This window comes from Thunnus maccoyii, chromosome 17 (assembly GCF_910596095.1).
Source record: "Thunnus maccoyii chromosome 17, fThuMac1.1, whole genome shotgun sequence".
NCBI lineage: Eukaryota > Metazoa > Chordata > Actinopteri > Scombriformes > Scombridae > Thunnus > Thunnus maccoyii.
The window spans coordinates 17,167,296-17,188,631 of record NC_056549.1 but is presented as its reverse complement, the minus strand read 5'-3'; the positions used below and the strand labels follow the sequence as shown (position 1 = coordinate 17,188,631).

Below are 21,336 nucleotides of genomic sequence, written 5' to 3'. Positions count from 1 at the left end.
AGACTTTAAAGGTGCAATATATGATATTCAACCTCACTGGATGTCAGCAAACAACTATTTTCTATGTAAAGATATAGTGAAATATGGCGACCTGAGCAGAGAATGAAGTCACACTACTTCTGTGTGTGTTGTAATCTGCTAAGGTAAATAAAATAAAATAAAATAAAAAGCATATTCTGTGCCTGTGTGTGTGTTTTGCAGGTAAATATGCAGAAGACCTGTTTGGAGAGTTGTTCAATGAGGCCCACTCCTTCTCTTTCCGGGTCAACTCCCTGCAGGAGCGTGTGGACCGCCTCTCCATCAGTGTCACACAGCTGGACCCCAAAGAGGAGGAATGTGAGTACTGTATGCACGCACACTCTTCACCTCTTTCTTTTAAACTTTTTCCTCCCCGAGTCACACCTTTAACCTTCCAGTTTCCATCTGTGTTACTGCACAAAATTGGATGTGCACTTGTAGATGTGCCTTTGTGTATACACTGTGTGATGGAGCTCGCCTGCCCCCCCTCCTCCCCCTTCCAGTGTTAATGGCTGTTATTAGAAGAACAGGCGGCTATGAGACGTTGTCATTTTTCACCCTGAATAGTACAAACACCCCGGCTTCTATTAGAAACATTCTGCCAGAGTTTCACTTTGCCTGGATGCTCGTTTACCCACTAAAGGGCCTTTTCTTTGTGAGGAGAAATTGGATCTATGGTCAGGCTGTATCTGTTGTGAGCAATAATAAAAAGGAATGCGATAATCTGCGGGAGAGGGGAGGCAGGATGGCAGGATAGCGCAGCTGGAGGAGAGTGCAGTGGGTGCAAAGTAAAAAGAGAGAATCACAGCAGTGTAATACCATGCTCCAAGGTGCCATATCGATTTCCCATGGACCGGCAGTGTGTTTACGGCCTTGCACAATGCTACTCTAACTGCTTCCTTGTCATTGACACGAAGACAGTAAAACGCTTGCTGGGTCGTACTCGCACTGCTTATGGCTTTTCTGTGAATGCAAGTAAAGGCTTTGGTATCTTTTTACAAGGCAATGAATTGTTTTTTAGTTTTTGCAGAATCACAAGCTTGTTTTTTTTTTTTAAACGCAGAGCCTTCCAGGTCCAGATTACTCACAGATTGTTCATCCTAATCTTCCTTTTTGTTCTGTGCTCTTTTTTTTTTTTTTTTTTTTTTTTTTTTTTTTTGCTTCCCCCTTCTCCAGAGGCTTCCATTCTCCGAATTGCTTTGCACCCTGTCATATTACCTCTCCTTCTCCTCCACCTGTCATACTCTTACTACTTCTTGCTTCCTCCTCTCCACCGCCTTCCCCTCCCCTGTCATGAAGCGTGGCAGGAGATTGACCCAAAAGCAGGAGAAGAAGCACTCCTTTATCAAGGCTCATGCAGGCAAAAGCAAAGCTGGAAAAACTGAACACAAAACAATACTGAACGAAGGATCCAACAAAGACTGAACTGAAAACCAGGACTTAAATACAAACAGAACTAATGAGGGCATGGGGAGCAGGTGACTAGACAAGGAACAGGCAAGGCTGATAGGCTGAAGGAAACACTGGGAGCGGAACAAGACTAACAAGGCTGACACAGAGCAGGTGTGTGGATAAGCAGAGGAGAGAAAAGCAAGCACAGAAACACATGAGGGAAACAGAGCAAACAGAAAACCAAAGCCACAATAAAGACAGGAGAGTGACAGGAACTGTAAGATAAACACTTCCAACACAAACTTGACAACCTCAAATAACCTGAAAATAATGACATGAACGATCTATCAGAGATGTCACCCAGGACTTAGATTTCATTAAATCCTTCTCCCTCTATCTCCTCACCCTCTCCACATACTGTAGCCGCGCTAATTAAATAATTGTGTGTTTAATCTAATTGTGGAAGTCTGTTGTGCAGGGTGTCTCTGGTCACTGGTAAGTGAGTCCATATTATCCTGCGGAAGTTAAAGGGCACACACCTACATCCATACTTTTTCTCACAATCTTACCCTGCAGAGATTAACATATTAAAGTGGAAACAGACAACTTTTCAACTTTCCAAGTGGTATTATTGTTTGCACCACTGTCTCAAAGACAACTGGAATGCTTTCCGTTTTCCTCAGAGCTTAGAAATGATCAACACCACTTTGGAAATAAGAGAGAAGAAAGAAACATGTTCACTGAAGAGGTCAATTTAAATTGTCACAATTTAATATTGAATTTGGGAATAGGCAAAAGCTATTGTAATGATGTGCATTGCATAGTAATAACATAGTTTGAGTAACGTTATTGCTTTGCACAAACAAGTAACTAAGGCAGGGGTTGGCATCGGGGTGGAGGGGGGAGTAACGTCAGAGGAAAAAGCAGAAAGAAATTCTGTAGTATGTGTTTAGAAAAGCAAACTGGGTTGGTAGCATGTTTATGTTTTTACAAAATGAAAGAAACTGTGTAGCAGAGACGGCGTCAACATATTTTCTGTCCGTTGATTTTCATATGAACAAGTAGATCATATGATTCATATTTGTTTATATGATTTTCATATGAACATGTAGATCATGTGATTCATATTTGTTTATATGATTTTCATATGAAAATTTAGATGAGCCTGACAGCCAGCCTGACTGGATACTGATCTAGTATTCTATGGCTGTAGGGCTGGTAGCTTAGCTAACTGATTTCTAGAGGGCTTTCTTCCTGTTAGCTACAGCAGCTAACAGGAAGAAAGCCCTCTAGAAATCAAAAGACAAGTTTATTCAGGTAGTATACTCAATGCAACTAAAACATAGCTTACGCAGATATTAGTAGTGTGTCATCAGATTTGCCTGTGCAATATTCCACATTTATCATATAACAATAAGACAATAGAGAGAGGTTGGCCACCTAAGAAATTATTATGAGACATAGCTACCGATAGTTACCAGGAAAAACAAAAGTACTATCCTCTTACTCTTTTGGTTGCGCAATGGTTGGCGCACCTCCTTTGTGCCGTAAATCGAGCCTTCATTTTCCCGGAAGATCATACCTGGCAGCAGACGGAATCGCATAGCGAGAGCGAGGCTTATAGGGAACCAATCTAAATGTCGATGGTGTCATTATTCCATAGCCATTACATTGTGCAATCAACATTTACTTCATAATGATAAGTTAAAGCAAAAAGGTTATCTATTTCCACTTTAACATCTATCTGATTAAATACACATCTACGGAAGTACTTTGGGAAAAACCCAAGTAACAACAAAGACATTCATTGTGTCATTTGGCTGAAGGCTACTTGTTCATATTCCTGTGACGCTTTGGAGTTTGTGAGTGGTTGTGTACGTCTGCATGCGCGCATGTGGTCCTCGGCTTTATCTCTCCTCATAATTATGCCTGGCTTTCCCTTTAGCCTGGAGTACTGGCTTGAGAGACAGCGGATAAGGATCAGCTCAGTTGCAGTTTAAGTGTGTGTGGTGGTGGTGGTGGTGGGGGGGGGGGAGTTGGACGGATGGAGAGTAAGAAAGATGGAAGGATAGAGGGATGGGTGCGTAATACAGGGCACTGCAGCAAAAGCAGTGGAGTGTAAAAGGATCGTACCGCAGAATGTTCTGGGCCAGGTTTAAATGGCCTCCTCTGCAGGTTACACGGATTTCCCACTCAGTTCAACTCCTCCACACTCATTTATAACCAAATGAAGTTTTCTTGTAAATGGAAAAACTCTACCCTACTCCACTCCTCTTTCTTTCTCACTATTCAGCGAGGATTTGTGAAATCAAGAGACTGTAATAGCAGCAAGTAGTTAAGTAGTATGTGTTGACTTCTTATGAGAAATAAAGTCAGATGAATATGACAGTTGTGGGAGGGTTTTACCAAGGGGTTTGTTTCCTTTAAATGCCACCCTAAATCCCCTACACCCACTCTCTCTTTAACTTCACACTCTCAAATACACACCACTGTTTAAAACGGATGCTTTTAGCTGGAGCATATGACTTGCCTTGTAATTGTCTGTGTGGGTCTGTGGTCGGCATAAGAGGAGGAGGAGTGAAGGAGAGGGGAATGAGTGCAGGCAGGGATGGACCATAAATCAGGACTGTAGAGGGATGAAGATAGGAGGATGGGGGTTGGGTAGGATGGAGGAGAGTGGAGCGCACTAAGTATTTTACAGATACTGCTACAAAACCCCTCACTAGCTTCTTTGAGGTTCTTTGAAACCCTTCAAAACCTCTTAAAATCTGGTTACTAACTGACAGATACACTGTTGTACTTGCTTTAAAAATGTAGATTCTGATGTAACTTCGTGGAAGCAAATTGCTGCAGAAATGGTGTCTGATTCACATGTAAGGAATCAGGACTATATTAGGATAAATTAGAATGATGTCATACTATAATTAAATGAAGAAACAACAAATTCTTATATTGATTCATTATCCAGCCGTACATTGTTTGTATAATCTAGAGCAAATTGAAGTTAGATCAATAGAGGGATAATCACCAACACTGCGAGACAGCAGCAGTGAAGCAGTCGTGTCCTGAGATCATCACACGACTGTAAAATGCTGGGAAAAGAAATAATAGTTGAACAGAAAGAGATGCCTTATTGTGAAATCACCCTGAAGTATAATTTACACAGTGATTATTGTAAAATATTATTACAAATGGAGCTGCAGAAATTCTAAATAACAATATATTCCAACTTTAACAGACGTCTAACAAGCACCATTCAGTGCAACATGAGGTAACTTAGAGGTGTGGGTAGAAGCCACCTGATCTGCTGAACTATCATTTGTAAGTACTGCAGAATTATGTAATTATGTGTGGCGAGTCTCAGATAATGAGCTTAAGCAGATATTTAGTTAATAATGGAAGTATGTATTTTGCGTATAAGTTCGGTTTGTTTGCATCAATCTTTAAATAAATCATCATTCTCTGATTTATTTTTCATAGACATAAGTGCTTCCATGTGTTTCGCCTTTGTCCCATAAAAAACATGAATTACCAAAATGTTATTTTTTTATCAGCTAAGAAAAACAGCCATGTTTTTCTGATAACCCAATAAATGATTTATAAAGCTCAAGAAGAAGAAGAAGAAGAAGAAGAAGGAGAATTTTCTCAACACATAAAGGAATACTTAATCAGTTTATCTAACAAATTAAAACATGGAAATTGGAGAAAACTGGAGATACATGGTTTTCATTGGGCAGCAGCATTAAGCAATACTGTTTTCATCACTCAAGTGCTATATTTAAATATGTCTTTATATATTAGACATACTGCATGATGACAAATGGCAAATCGTGACCTCAGTAGTGGGTATGAAAATGAGTCACAATCGGGAATATCTGTACCTCTCCTAATCATCTGATACGCGTAGTGCGGCTTAGCTCTGTCTGCTCATTTACACAGATATGATACAGTAGTAGACTTCCAGGATTCACACTGAAGTGAATTATGTTTTCAGTGCAAAGCATGAGGACACTGAATGTAAGACAACATGAAAGATATCGAGTTGAAGGTTGGAGAGATGCGTGATGGAGAGATGGCCGGAGTGATGTATGCGGTGTCACCGACGGTGCAGCGGTTAAGGTCAAAAGTGCTTTATCACATGAATTTATGCACATTCAATCTGATACACACACACACTCACCTTGCCCATACCCTTCCCACGCTAAAGCCTTTAAAGGGTATCGCCCCTCACTTTGCCCTTTAGGCCTCGCCCTCCACTCCCTTTCTTCTTTTCTCTCCTGACCGCTAACTCCCCTCCCACACCTCCTCTGTCTTTGTTGTCCTCTCCAGGCCTCTCTCATCTCTCTGATTGATCTCTGCTCTCCCTCCATCTTGCATGGATGCTATTTGTGTCCTGTCAGGCTCTCTTCCCCTATCACTCTAGCCAGCCAAACTAATGGCCTGTATCCCCTATTTAATGGCACAGTTATATCACCACACTGGCTGCAGGCCATTATGGAAGGCCACAAAGCCCAGGCGAGTCCCTCTGGCATCTTAACTGTTTCTTTATGTACTCCCTATGCTTTCTCTGCTTCCCTCTTTTTCTATTAGTCCATCTGTGTCTCTGTTTCTCCCTCTCCACATCCAATGAGATGTTTCTTTTCCTTCCATTGCCAATTTTTTTTTTTTTCTATGAGTCTCTCACGCGACATCTTGATTTTTCGGTGTTTACGATCTCCGTTTTCCTTGGATTTTGTCTTTTTCTGCTTGTTAACCCTCCTTCATTCTTATTTTCTCCGGCAGTTGTTTCATCCCTTTCCTTATCTCCCCTCTTCATCTCTCTCTCCCTCTCTCTGTCTCTTTCTATTAAGTTCTATTTAAACAGACTTTACTGGCAACACTTACCAAAGTAGTATCTGTATGTAAAAGATATACCATAAAGCTACAAAAGAGATGAAGTCACTCCTTTTCTCTGAAACTCCTACTCGTTATTTATTATCTTTGTTTTCCTCTGTGTTTAGATTGGAAAGGCTGTAATGGAGTGGTGAGATTTAAAGGCACTTTGCATTTAAAAGGATCAGGTTGTACAGATGTATACACAAATCTCTGAGAGTCCCAGCAGAAGCTTGTGTTCTGATGAGATTCAGTGTATTTGCTGCTTACTTCCCCTCACATGTGCAAACTGGAGTTACATTCAGTACATTTCCCATTTACGCATGAGGTTAGGCATAGAGATGAGTGTATAAAATCCTCTATCATGGTCGATGTCGTGTTATGCAATGTCAATAGATATAAGCACATTTATCATTACATTAAAAATGATTAAACTGTTCATGGATAAAGTACGGTTAATCCAGCCTGACAAATCAAGGTAAAATTTCTGTCACGTGGACTCTCACAGCTATGCGGACATGGAAATTAGAATTTGCAATTAAGGTAGTTCTTTCAAAAGCATCATTAAGGAAGACCTGCACGCAGATGTTGAAAATATTGATAAAAACCTTCTGAAGTCCAAACCAAATAAAAATAAAGAGGAGATGCATACAGTTTATCTGTTCACTCCTCAGTGCACAGCAGTAACTCATACACAATTGTGAATACTAATACAACGTCCCAACAGTGATTGCAGACGGAGGGCATGTACACTCCGAATTTTAAGTTCTTCTCAGTTTTAAACACGCTCTCTCTCAACAACAGCACAAGGCTTACCATGTTTACTGTCACACTCTCGCACGACACCGCTGATTTACAAGGTTTGTCTATTCAAGAGGGAGAACATTCAGCTAAATTCTAGGATAGGGAGAGGACAAAATGAAAGACAGAGGACGAACAATAAAACAAGCTGACGAGTGAAAGAAGAGAGGGATGGAAAAGAGCTGGTGCAAAAACCGACTCGGAGAGAGGGAAGGGTGATTTAGGGCTGCAGGAGGAAGCACGCAGGAGGGGAAATATAGGGCAACATTTGCATCGAAGTACAACAGGAGAGAGACAGACTTGCCTGCATGCTAAAAGACAGCTTGGCCTCTGCCTTTTCTTATCTACAGTGCCTGTGTGTAGGACTGCATTTCTATGAGGCAGGGGCTGAAAAGAGGGAAAACATAATTTTCCTGAAAGTTTGAGGGAAGCTGAAGTAGACAGGTGTGTGTGTGTGTGAGTGAGTATGTGTGAGTGACGAGAACTTCCTCACCTCTCTTTGGTTGAGGGTGTTTTAGCTAGATGCTATCTGTCTTAGAGAAAGATATGAGAGAGAGAGAGATAAACTATCCCTCACTCGCTTACTGATAAGAGCCTTCACAGGCTGGGATCAGAGGCTGCTGCTACACCCGGTGCTGCTCAACCTGATACACACACACACACACACACACACACACACGCTCATTCACTCACAAACGTGTATACACTCACATTTTTCTCATTAGCTAAATGTCTTCTCTAAATGGGTGTAATTGGTAGTTCAGCTGAATAAGTGACATTTTGTAATTAGGATGTAGAACATCATGTTAAGATATCCATCTGCGTCTGTGTGTGTGTGTATGTGCGTGCCTTCTGTGTGTTTGCCCACATTGATTAGTGCAGTGTGCCTCTCTTAGCGCTCAGTGTTGCTTGGCAGAGGTTTATAGCTGCCTCACTATGCATCAAATGCATCCTGACACACACTTCTGTATTGCCTCTCTCTTGTTTGTCACTTTTGCACCTACTTGTCACACCATCTGACAGCCTCCCTGCTCTCCCTAAATGCATCGGGGCAGCAGGGCACAGTGCTCTTGTTCAACATAAAGCACTCAGCAACACCAAATTGACACTCACTGGTTGGCCACTGGCTACTCCTGGCCCTGGCAGGGTGTTATGTGTCTAAAGTAGTCTACTCTGAAGATGTATTCTGGAAATTTATAAGCAGTGAGAAGTAGAGTGTTGGCATCAGCTGCAGGTGCACTTTCCCGCCCTTCACTCTGACCTTCCTGTGGAAAGGGGGCAAGGGAAAAAAAAAGAACTGCCCTGCAGGGATCACTACAGCATCACTTTAATGTTCATATCTCCTTTACCATATCATCATCTCTTACCCTCTCTAATCTTCTCAACTTGGGGAAAAAAAATCTACTTTAACTTCTTAGATCTCACCATTACTCCTACTTATCCCTGGCATTCCTCTCCTCTGTGATCACAGTGGGCAGTGTAATTGTCGTGCCACTGTGGCTACCGCTTTGATTTTTTTTTTTTCTTTTACCTTCTTATCATTAGTCACCTCTTATGTTGTTGATCTAGAAACTGAAGTTTACTCCTCTGCACTCCCTTCTCCCTACTCCTACAAACATGAATTAAATAGAGGATCATTCTGATTAATTACAATTAGGGTTTTTTTTTTTGCATAGTACTGGCCATCATCCTGATTAATAATAATAAGATTACTCACCAAGTTAATCGCTGACATATGGGAACGCTACAACATGCGTCACTAAAAAAGAAGTCAAACTGGGCAAGAAAACACTAGCAGTGAGAGAATCATGCAGGTTTTAATCAAACCTCCAGCCAAACTTAATTTGAAGGGAAAACTAAGACAAATAGTAAAGTTATTATCCAAACTGTCATCACCCATCATCACAGTTTACATACTGATTTCAACTTGGACATATACTTTTACCATAGTTGCGTTGGTAGTCGTCCTGTGTAGCGAGGGGTTATCATTAACGTTTTAGGTGTTCTCAAGTTTTAGTCTTAACCCCAGATAACATTCTTCATCACCATTCATCTGACTACTCTTTAATTGTTAAACTTTGTGGTAGCAATGTTGCAGCGTTCCCAGATTTAGTTCCTTGAATTAGTTTGAGTACAACATTATCATAATAATTGAAATGATGTCCCAAGTTATAATAAACTGGAATCATGCTCATGTTACTCAGCATTTGAACAATGAACAATGACAGTTTTTTTCAACACTGTATAAATAACTAAAAACAAGTAAGGCTACGACTGTAAATATTTGCAACCTCCACCAGACAATACCATTCATTTTACATGACAAAGCACCAGGTTGGGTCTTGAAGAAAGAAGCCTGTATTGCTTCATGGCTGTTTCTCACAAACAAACAAAAAAAGATGAATAAGTGAATCCGATGAAATACCCTCTTTAGTAAAGCATGAAGGAGAATGTGGAACATGTGGGACAATGCCAGTGAGAAGGACAAGCGGCAAATACTTCTATTGTTCTTCTATATCTGAGAATTATAACGCTAATTATAAATATCAGAGGTGTGAGAGGAAGCTGCAAATCATTCTGAGTCACAGTCAAATTTAGCACCGATGCATTAGTGTATACAAACACTACATCCTGTACTGTAGCACCTTTATGTGCTCTGTCGTTTTTCACAAGGTCACAAGAAGACAGAGCGAACCGCCTCTCAGCTCATTTTTGTTTACCACAAGACAATATACTATATACAGTATGTGTTTGTCTTTGTGTTTATGTTATGTGTGTGTGTGTTTGCTGGCTAAACGGCTTCTATAGTTTTTTCCGTGCTGTTTTCTGCAAAAGCCTAATCCACCCTCTGGCTCGGATCAGGTTTCCGCACCTCTCTGATGTGATACGTGGCTCATGCCTTTATGTTTTTCCTCGTAAAAATCACACTATATGTTTATATCTTTTTTTTTGTTGTCTCTCTTGTGCTCTTCTACACCACTGCCCTCCTCTTTATTTGCATCCCCTGTTTTCATTACTCTGCCTTAGTTTTATTTTCTCCCTCTTACCATTCCCTTTCTCTTTTTCTGTCTCCCAGAGTGTTACTTAACAAATCTTGGCTCGCTGACAGTGTTTGTTAATAATGAGACTTCTGTGCCTCAGGTGACTGGCCTGTCTCTACGCTGAGAGTCTGTGGAAGTCATTATCCAGCTGTACTGCTGCAATGTAGGATAGCAAATAGCTTGTCTTATCTAGGTCTTTGTACAGTAAAATGACTGTTGGTCCCATTTTAATTTTGATTACTGTATTTTGTGGTTATAGTTTAAGGGTCGGATTCTATGCTATCAAATTGTTTAGAGAAGACTATAACAATAAACAGAAGTCTATAACAATACTTTTTCTGTATGCCACATGACTTTTTCAGTCTTCCCCTGGGCAGCAGTAAAGTGTATCCATTTGTCACTCCCTCATGTATAATTCAGATCTGATTGCAACGTTCTGGATTTCTGTCCAAGACTTGCTGTTTCTACCCGGCCCTACCAGATTGAGAGTTAGCATTTGTGTGGTTTGCTTTTCTCTTCCCCTGAGCAATTTCTCCAACCTGTCTTTACGAGAGCTTCAAATGCGCCGCATTGATTTTCCTCTGTTATTCTTCTGCCCTCTGAAAATGTCAGCTGTTCCTCTATGAAAGAAGGTCAAATATTCCCAAAGCCACTGACAGGCGACCTTAGCCTAGCTTAGTTTAGCTAAGCCAAGCCAAGTCGTCATGTGTAGATTTTGCTTTTGGGAGGGGTGGAGCGGGGGGGAATAGAAATTAGCCAATTAGGACAACAATGTAGCGTTAGCCCAGGGGAGGATGATTAGTGTCTTCTAATAGGTTTAGTGCTCCGTAATGTTGATTGTGACCGTTTGAGTGATGATGTCAATGTCGATTTTGATGATGATAATGATGAGATTGAGGCAAATGGTAATTATTGTGTTCATCACAGACATGAGAGACAAAGAGTCTGTTGTTTGGTGTGTGTGTATGTGAGCCAAGGATACATTGTGGGAAAGTACAACCAAAGAGCAACAAGCATAAGTCTTAAACTGAACCTCATTTTCTTAGACACATACTGTACATGACATATCTTACAAAGAATCTGACAAAATGATAATAACCCATGATTTTCTCTTCTGTCTTCCCCTTTCTCTCCATCCTCTCATCCCTTCATCAGTGTCTCTTCAGGACATTACCATGAGGAAGGCTTTCAGGAGTTCCACTATTCAGGACCAGCAGCTGTTTGACCGCAAGTCGCTGCCCATCCCACTGCAGGAGACCTTCCAGGCCTGCGAGCAGCCGCCACCTCTCAACATCCTCTCACCCTACAGGTCTGAATGCACATGTTTTCCTATCTAAGGCTTCCCTGGTAAGACATTCTCAGAAAATGCTCAAGGGTTTACTGGCGCTATTTATTTTTGAAGGAAAAAAAAGCAACATATTTCTCACAGTGTGTGCTAAGATTGCATGATAATATGCATTTAACAACCTATTTTGGAAGTGAGCTTCGTGACGAAGTAGTACCCTTGTTCCATTTTTACTAGAAAATCTGACAAATACGAGGTTGTGTTTGAATGCAGCCTTGTTCTGAGCCCAGCATGATTCTAACTACATCGACTTTCTACATATATTTGTCTGTTTCCACTCTCCACAGTCGGGGGAATGAGAAAAATTAATACATTTGTGTTTTATTGATGGGCATAAAGAGAGACTGATTGCACCCCAGTGTTTTAACACAAAAGTACCTACATGAACTGAATTCTGGCTGTTATTTGGTCCAATTTATTTGTATTATACTCCTGCCTGCAGCTATAAAAGCTTTTATTAAGCACAGCAGTGTGTTATTGATGGTCACACGGAACAAAATAGAAAAGGCATCTTGAGCTTGAATAGCTTTAACCTCAAATGGAAAAAAAAAGTTTGACTAGGTGTAGAGTTTAGAGTATACAGGTAAATATCTGTGTGAATACTAGCTTGCATGTTTTCAAACACTTGCTTATGCATCTTTGAGAGCATCCAGACAAGTTGGTATCTTATTACAGGAATCTCTCTTGGCTCTCTTGAGGTTGAGCCAGGCGAGCAGAGAGATCAAGGGAGTCATCTGAAGATGCATATTCCATAAAAAATCTCTGCTGGCCAACACTCCCTCCCTCTCTTTTTTCTTCTCACCCTGCTGCTTTCTCACTTCTGTTTTCCCTCTCGCTCTATTTTTTCCTCCTTCAGCATCTTACAGGACCTGTCTCTGTCTAACTGTCTCACACTGACTAAGCCAGTTGGAGTATATTGTGTGTGTTTGTGTATAGACACATTCACATGCACTGTAGACAGACAGGTGCAGGTGTAGGCTGTGGTATTTAAATCTGTCGTGGGTGTGTTTTTAACTTCTGGGCCTTGATGTGTCTGACTCACTGACTTTATTTCCCAACCTTATTCTAAATGTCTTGTTTTGTGCCGGCTGAGGGCTTCATGTCAGTTGTTATTCAGACAAGAAGATTTAATGCTCACAGTTGAATTAGACATAAAAACCATGTTCATTGTAAGCCTGACTGTCAGTTCCCAGGCTGGCTGGAATAGCTCTCCCTCTATAACAACTGATATGGTTCAGCTACGTGTTATAGAGGACAGTGGACAGAGCTGTATAAGAGCACACAGTACAGCGATCTATCCCTTTATATCTAAAAGGATTAAATGTGACATATTCTGCACATCTGGATTTTCTTTGTAGCCCAGAACTAAAAATGAATTATACAGCAGCTCCCAGGGTTGATTTGAGCAGCCGATTGAGCAAAGATTTCATTGTTATGATTCATAATTTAAAATGCTGCCTCTATTTTGATGTTTTCAGTCGCTTCCCCGTTGATTCTCCCCCTCTCTCTCGTCCTCATCCCTCCGCTGGCTTTCACTCTCTCCTCATTTTCTTTTCTCCTCTGCTGTCGTCTCCTCTGCTCTCTTCCCCTCTTCCTCTTCACACATCGCACCAGGAGGCTCCCCGGGACACCTCCCCCTCTGAGCATAGCTCGCTATGCTCGCTCTCTTTCTCTCTCTCTCTCTCTCATACACTCAAGCAAACACACACACACAAACACACACCTCAAATATACACAGAGTGACTACCATGCATAATGATTTACATGATTTACACAAACACTCAAATACTTCCTGGAGTGCGCACACACACACACACACACACACACACACACACACACACACACACACCACAGTAGCTCCTTATCCCATTGTTGGATTCTATTTTCTTCCCTTTGCTGTGTTGCATATCATTAAACTTTCTGCTCTGCCTTTTGAAGCTTTTCCTTTTCATGTTCAGTATTCTCGCTCTTATCCGTGTTATCATCAAATAATTGCCTCCCATAGCGTGGCAGACTCTGAATGAAGTTCCAGTTAGGACCATTGAATGGTCAGGATCCACCAAATATTTCTTGGTAATGAGTTTGAAAGAAAACCTGAAAAATACCCTTTTACATGGTCTTCAATCCTGTCTAGAAATGTATTTGTGAATGACTGATAGTCTTCAGAGGAGATGTAGTTATTTAAGTTTTCATAACATGTTTATAGTATATTTTCACTAGTTTGAAGGAAATAAGATTAAGGAGAGAGCTCATTCAAAATGATATTATCTTGCTAATCAAGCCATATGTAGACATATGTGCTGTGTAATTCTGTAATCTCGACTGAGATTCTTTGTGTTGTCCAGTCAGCTGGCTTCAGACCACTATGTACAGTATGTTGACTCTGACTAATGGGTCCTCCTGACTAACTTTTCCGGGGACTAAGAACTCAGGAACTTTACCTGCATTTCCACCAGAGGAACTAGGGACTCAGTTTTGTTCTTGATGGTTTGAAGTGTCAAAAAAGTCCTTTCGATGTTTCACGAACTGTCTGGGTGGAGATTGAAAGGATGGATGTTGCTGATTGGTCTTTGTCTTTGTAAATAAGATCGCAGCCTCCCACGTGTTACAAAATGGATCAGTTATAAAGTATGACATAAAGAAAGACATCAGCAGGACAATTGCAAGACCTTTCCCGATACTGATATGAAATGACATTTTTAGACAGCATGTGTGGGCATTCGTGTATGATAATTTCCTTTTCAAGAGGGACCTTTAATGTGATAACTACCTGCCTCCGTCAGAAGTCTTTTTATGTTTCCCTCCCTGTCATCATGGCACTGTTTCCCCTAGTGACCATGAACCACAAAGGCATCTGTAATGAGAGTGAAGGAGACAGGGAGAGGAGCAGAGTTGAGAGGGAATGAATTATAACGCAGGACGTTTGCTATTATTCATGACAAAGAGTAAACAGATATGATTACTTGAAAGGAAAGCAGACTAAGACAGTCAAGGGCAGGGTACAAGAGAAGAAAAATGATCATAAAAGGTAAAATAAAGAGGAAAAAGGCTATTTGTAGCAGTTCAGCACTCTGATCTGCCTTTTCTTTCCGTTAAGCTGAAATGATTATGGATTAATCGATTGACATGCATCTAATTTGATAATTGATGAATCGTTTGAGTCATTTTTGAAGCAAAAATGCCAAATATTCTCTGGTTATAGCTTCTCAAATGTGAAGATTTTCTGCTTTTATCAGTCTTACATTGAAGATGTTACATTGATCACCTTGGGAAATTGTGATGGCCATTTTCCACCATTTTGTGACGTTTCATAAACCAAACAATCGATCAATTCATCAAGTAAATAATCAGCAAATGAAATGATAATGCAACTAATTGTTAGTTGCAGGCTTATGTTTTTATTTAAGGCAAAGTACTAGTTATAAAGTGAGCTGTACTGTCACATACAAGTCACATATTATAAATTATTTCAGAGAGCGAATTTAAGAATTCTTCAGAAGACCAACGAAAATGTAATGAGATTCCTTTTTTTCTGTCTGCAGGGACGATGGGAAGGAAGGTCTGAAGTTCTACACCAATCCTTCATACTTTTTTGACCTGTGGAGAGAGAAAATGCTGCAGGACACAGAAGACAAGCGGAAGGAGAGGCGGAAACAGAAGGTATGTGTGGAAAATGACAAGCACAGGGGCCCTCGTAGTGGACGTTTTACTTTGAGGTGTTTGTGATGAGTACATGAACACAGAGTGAGAGTGAACAAGAGGCTTCCTGTAACCTCCACAGATACAGATTGATGTTGTGCTGCATGAATAAACTTGATAGATTCGCAGGCCTGGCTACATACCATGTAGCCTAACACATTAATCAGCCACCGCTCATAGATTAATCGACTCTTCCGCCAGTCAGTCAACCCTGTTAGTTATTACTCGTGTGATCATTAATTAATGGGAGCAGCTGCTGGTCACTTGCCCCCGCTTCTCACACGGAGAGAGCACCGTGCGTCATCTCTCCGCCTGTGCACAAACATGCGCACACATCCGTGGACCAAGTGAAGAAGATCTGTGCTCACATGCAGCTGATGTCGAGCTCTTATTCACACATACACACACACACAAATTAGATGAAATAGCCCACACAAAATAGAGGGGTTTCCCACCCCTAGTGCCAGGAGCTCTAATCAGCACCAGATTGCATTTCCCTGCGTGGGAAGCAGGGTGTGCTCCACATTTCGCTCCCTCACAGTCAATCAAAGCTCATAACAATCATGTCAACGAGGAATAAGGATGGTGATATTACCAGTGAGGGTTCCTGTGAATGAAGAGCATATAATTTGTGAGTTATAAAGGTTTTTAATGATTGCAGGAAAGGTGTGGAGAGGATGGAGGGCAAGTTTAGCCAAAAATTAGTTTGGAGGATTGAGAGAGATTTACATGTGTTTTTTTTTTTTTTTGGTAGTTTTATATTCATCAGCTTTACATTAGCTCAGCAAACAAATGCATATTTAAAAAAAAAAAAGTAAAAGAAAACAGACAGCTCATTTGCAACAGTAGATAGACCTTATTTCCATCAGAGGTTTAGGTTGATATGACTGCTTGTAGCCAAAGCTCATTCCAATGATTTCATTCTAATTAAAGCCCCGGGTGGGCTCAGCTTGTAAAGCCATGTTCATTTCCCTCTTCGCCACACTGGCAGTTAGACAGACCCCATGGAAGGGACTAGAAGACATTCTCAGGGAGCAGGATGGATTAGAGGAATTACGCACACATATTTGTTGGTTTGTGCAACCATCATGGCTCATAAATGGTCTGAATGAGGATCAGGGCAAATACAGTATGGAGAGGCTATGTATGTGTGTGTTTGTGGGAAGCGTACAGAATCAGGAATTGAAAGGAGGCTGGAAAATAAGTTTGAAGTTATGCATAAACATACACATGCACATATGGGTGAAATTTAGTGTAAAACATTGGTAGATTTACACTTGGTCACTCAGCGTATTGGGTGGTTCTATCTTGTCATCGTGTGTGTTGCCACCTTGTTATTTCATCAGGAGATTACAGACTATCACCCATATCATCCTTTTGCTTCTAAATGGTTATATAAACACACACACTCAAACAGACAGAAAGGACAGACACACACAGGCATGGATGTGCGGTCAAGATCCTTCTAAATGCACCATGATCTACCATGCAGCTGCAGTGTCGATGACCTAACAGGCCCTGCCACCTGTCAGTCAGCGTGACGCTATCTGAGATTGGCTGCCAACACATTTTGTGCCGTGACAGACAATGTTCCAGTTCTCTCACTTTTTCTCCCCCCAACGTCTGTCATGCAGTCTTTTTTTTTTTGCGACTTTATATTACTAATTACAGCTGTGCAACAGTGTCGAAATCACAAAGCTAACAAGAAAAAAAATGTGATACTTCACAATATGGCATCATGTATGCAAAATCACAAGTAAAATTGACATTCAATGCTATAAAATTATGTGTTGTTTCACATTAGACAATATTCTTCAAATGTGTAAAACACAACTTGCAATATCTGTAATTTAGTTATTTATATTTTGCTCTGAATCATTCATTTAGACAACAGAGCTTAAAACAACAACAATACGATGCCACTGAAAGTCTGTGTTGTATTGTGAAAGTCAGTATATGTTATGTTGTTATAACGATACTGTATATTGGACACACTGAATGGCAAAAAATGTTCGAATCCTCTCCACAAAATGAAAATGAATGAAGAAGGAGAGGAAACAAGGCTGATATTCAAACACTATCCATACACAACAACTGTAGCCTAAAAATAACTGTAGGTGCACATGCAAGGCAGCCAGGATTTCTAATGTACAAGATAATTAACCCGAAGACGCCCGAAGATGTTAGAGATCTGGTCTTGTCTTAAGGGAGCTTTGTGTGTCTGACTCTTCAGAGTTTTCCAAAAAAACATCAACCCTTGAATCCACTGAACCAGTAAAAAAAAGGTTTGGATGCCTTCCAGTGAAAGGCAAAAGCATTTGACTTAAGCTGGTGAACAGGGAGACCCAGTTCATGGTTAAGGTCAGAGTTTCTTCTCACACCACAACAAATCAAATATTTAGCCCAGGGTGTTGAAGCACCAGATTGAATAATTCAGTGAATGAAGTAGCAGAAGTAGTAGTAGTAGTAGTAGAAATCCATAGCAGACGTACAGTTTGAACCAGAATGTCAAACCTTAAAACTCTTTTTTTTAGGCCTTTATTTAAACAGAAGTACATGGATGTTAAATACTTCCTTAAATTCATTTACTCACTTAAAAACAGGTCCAGTTCTCAAGCAACCTTGAAGTTTCCTCATGTAAAGTGTCAGCGTTCTGCATTGCATCATACATTATAGAGAATAGGTCTCATTTGTGAGGATTAAAATTCAGAATAGTCTACAATGTATCTCCTGGAGGAGGATTAGCAAATCATAGAAATTCATGATGCAAAGTTAGTTAGAGTTGAAAGAAATGCTGAAGAGAAACTACTTGAATGTTTAAAACAAAAATGTCGGCTGAACTGCAACCATATTATAATTGAATTCTCAATTAACAAATTTTACATCTGGAAACCTGAAAAGAGAAAAAGAGTAGAAAGGGTAAGACTGCTACGTACAATATTTCTATTTTCAGTTTGGCACTTTAACCCCTACTAGGTATATTTTTTTTTTGGTTGAATATATTTATTGGCATTTATTGGTAATATATTTATTTATATTCATAGTACGACTTTAATAAATCTCTACATTACCAATAGTAATAATTAGTCTGAAACCACATTTACACAATCACACACTACAGCACACACAGGCACACACAGATTAGCAGCCAGTGATAAATGAAAAGCAGCACAGGGCAGAGGGAAGGGAACAGAAACCTGCAGTGTCCTAATCTCATTAGCTCCTGTGTTAGCCTCCGCCTCAGTGGATTAGCAGTAGACTATGTGCTGAGCCATTCAGTCAGAGGGAGACAGAGACAGAGAGAGTGAGAGGAAAGTCCCAGGGACTCACTAGAAAAGAAGCTAAAGAGACAGAGAGAGAGAGAGAGAGTTGGCAAGACAGGAGAAAAAGAGCATCGCCGCCTCTCTTTGAGTCCACACTACATCGCCGTTTGTCTCGAGAGTCTGGATCCCCTGTGGAGAATCCCCTTTGGCTCTGTCTCTCCTCCTATTGTCTCATTATAGCTCTCACAGACATCCTAATGGAATATATTGACATTAAAGTTGCAGCCTTTTTTTCCTTATTTGTTCTAGTCTAAAAGTATCACCGCCAGTCCTCATTAAAACCAGTGGGTGCTCATTGATTCAGTTTTACTAATCGACAAGCCAGTATAAAAACTTTTTCATGCATTGTCACAGGTGACTGGTGAAGAAATCTCCCTTGACTGAATTCCAAAATGCCAAAGTATCAAAAGACTACAAGGGCTTAAATCTACAAAGGCAATATCAGATGTAGAGAAATGGATAGGGAGCTGTGAAAGTTGTTTGTTTGGGTCCATAAAAACAGAATTTCTGTTTACAAAGAGATAATTAAAGTCCACAAAACAATAAAGAACACATTTTTTACTTGCTATGCCTGTGAGACACACACACAAATTCTGATAAAAAATATAAAGGTAACACAAATTAAGTTACCTTCCCCTCACTACAAAGAGCACTCAATCCTTTTTACCCCCCTTTGCTGTGCCATGTTGCCATGGCAACTGCTCGGGTCCATTCAAGAGACAGCAGGCTCGGAGCGGTTTGACACAGAGATGGACCGAGACTGACACGCTGAACGGGGGGTTTTCATGAAAGATATTTGGACTAGGACAAGGGTCCTGTTTCACCTCAGCCTGAACTCAGTTGCTCCAGTGCAAAAAAATGAATGATGAATGACTTTCATCCAGACTGCGGTGGATGTTAATCGAGTATTGGAGCTGCATGTGAAGATTCCTTATTGCTCAGACACAGTAGAACATGGGGGATTCATTTTAAAAGTTGACCTTTCAATCTTTCAACCATTATGACGCTTCGGCAACAGCGATCTCAGCTATCTTTAGTATATCGCAGCAAGTACATCCTGGGGTTATTGTAAAAGTCATGTTTACAAAAAACCATTATCCTCCAGCAAAAGAATGTACATGTTAAATATTTCAGCCTGCCTTGTCCACAACACAGTTACAGCATGTACCAGGCTTAATGGTCGTTTCCGACCAGAGACATGCTCTCTTGAGCAGCAGATATTTCCTATGTAAACAGCTCCTTTTGTACGCATGTGGGTTAAGAAGTATATTTAGTGTGTTGTAAATCATATGCAGCCCCTTATTAAAGCAGCGATTTACATGTTAGCGAATAAATCACTCGTGTTTTCAGTACGCTTGCCTACATTCTCTATTGGACAACGTTGTATGCATGAATTTGTCCATCTGCAGGACAGTGACAACAGTTTTGAACCTGATATTTGAATTATGGACGGACATGATCTGCCATGACTTTACAGTCATTGTTATACATGGACCATTTGGACGCTTTGCTCCAAGGGACAGGTTAAAAAAAGTGATCGCTTCAAACCAGATTTAGATGGCACAATGTGCTGCATGGTTTCTAATGAGCTAATAAAGTGGTCAGGATGCTGCATCTGCATACTTCAAGACAGGATTTATTCTGCCAGTGCGCTAATGACTCATCTCATCATGTTGTTCTTGTAGCTTGTCACAAACCGGTGCAACTGTTTGAGTATTTGTTAGCTTGTTATCACAGGTAACATTGAAAGTTTCAATTTGAAACGTTGAAGGTAAGGCAAGAGACTGCGGTTTGGAAATGACATTCAGCGATATGTTTGGAGTGACAAAATGATATCCAGCCTTTGCAGACGGCGCATTTGCAGTAGAACTCCTCTCCTCCACCACCTACATACAGTATGTGAACTGTCAAGACTGACTTGAACTAAAAGTAAAAATAGAGGACTGAGAGCTCTACGTGTGCTTTTAACAGTTATATCTTGGGTACATTTTTCCATTTTTATAAAAACAATTTTCACAGTCAAAAATAGTGATAATGTAGATTATTTATAAGTTGTTTGAAAACCTTTGAACATGTGATATTTTGTAGTGTTGCTGGCAGAAGAAAAAGAGAAATACTGCTTTAGGATCTCTCTTCCTCTGCCTTCCTTCCTGTCAGCCTTTGCTTTACAGTTTCTCTTCTAAATCCCGGTCTAACTCTGTCTAACTCTGTGCAGCTGGAAATGCCTTATCTTGTGTGTCCCAAGGGCTTTATAAGAGTCCTCTCTGAAACCCCTCCTACCTTCCTCACTCCCCCAGAGGTAAGACCCCCACCGCCCCCCCCGCCAGAGCATCTGCTTCCCACGTGGTAGCCTGCAGCCCTCCGATACTAACTGATGCTCTGATACTAACAACCCCTCCAGTATTTACCTGTCCTGACTGCATCCCAGTTCTGTACTAGGGGTAGGAGACCAGGAGTCATTAGATTTTTACCGGTAATCTTCCAAAAATGAAAACTGATTTTCCTCTAAATCTTTTAGTATTTATTCTAGCTTTTGAAATCTGTCTAGATGTCTGACAACATGTAGCTCTTCAGTACATTTTTGTTCACAGAATACAGCGCTTAGTTTTTGACATAATAGCTGCTAACATGCAATTACAACTCAAGGTTAAGTGGGTGGCACTAGAAAATTCTTCATTTATTTATGCCTGGTTTGTCTCAACCAAACCTGAAACAACTTGGCAAAACATTTTGCAAAATTCAAAATAAAGTCGGTTTAATGCTTTAAACTGTGGCTCAGAATGTGTTTTGGCCATATCTGTCTGTTTATACCTTCATATCTAGGAACGAGGATAGGAAACTGTAA

At 40.5% G+C, this 21,336-nt stretch overlaps 1 protein-coding gene across 4 annotated transcripts in view; it reads left to right on the top strand.

Moving 5' to 3' along the window:
- The window catches only part of wasf1 (WASP family member 1), a 65,505-nt gene that overhangs the window by 33,141 nt on the left and 11,028 nt on the right, over positions 1-21,336 (top strand). For 3 of the 4 annotated variants that reach the window (XM_042390783.1, XM_042390786.1, XM_042390785.1), the window contains exons 3-5: positions 202-336; positions 11,280-11,433; positions 15,012-15,129. In XM_042390783.1, coding sequence (XP_042246717.1) covers positions 202-336; positions 11,280-11,433; positions 15,012-15,129 — 407 coding nt within the window. Of the gene's footprint in view, positions 1-201; positions 337-11,279; positions 11,434-15,011; positions 15,130-20,706; positions 20,791-21,336 lie in introns of all 4 variants that reach the window. The other variant, XM_042390787.1, reaches the window with a different exon arrangement.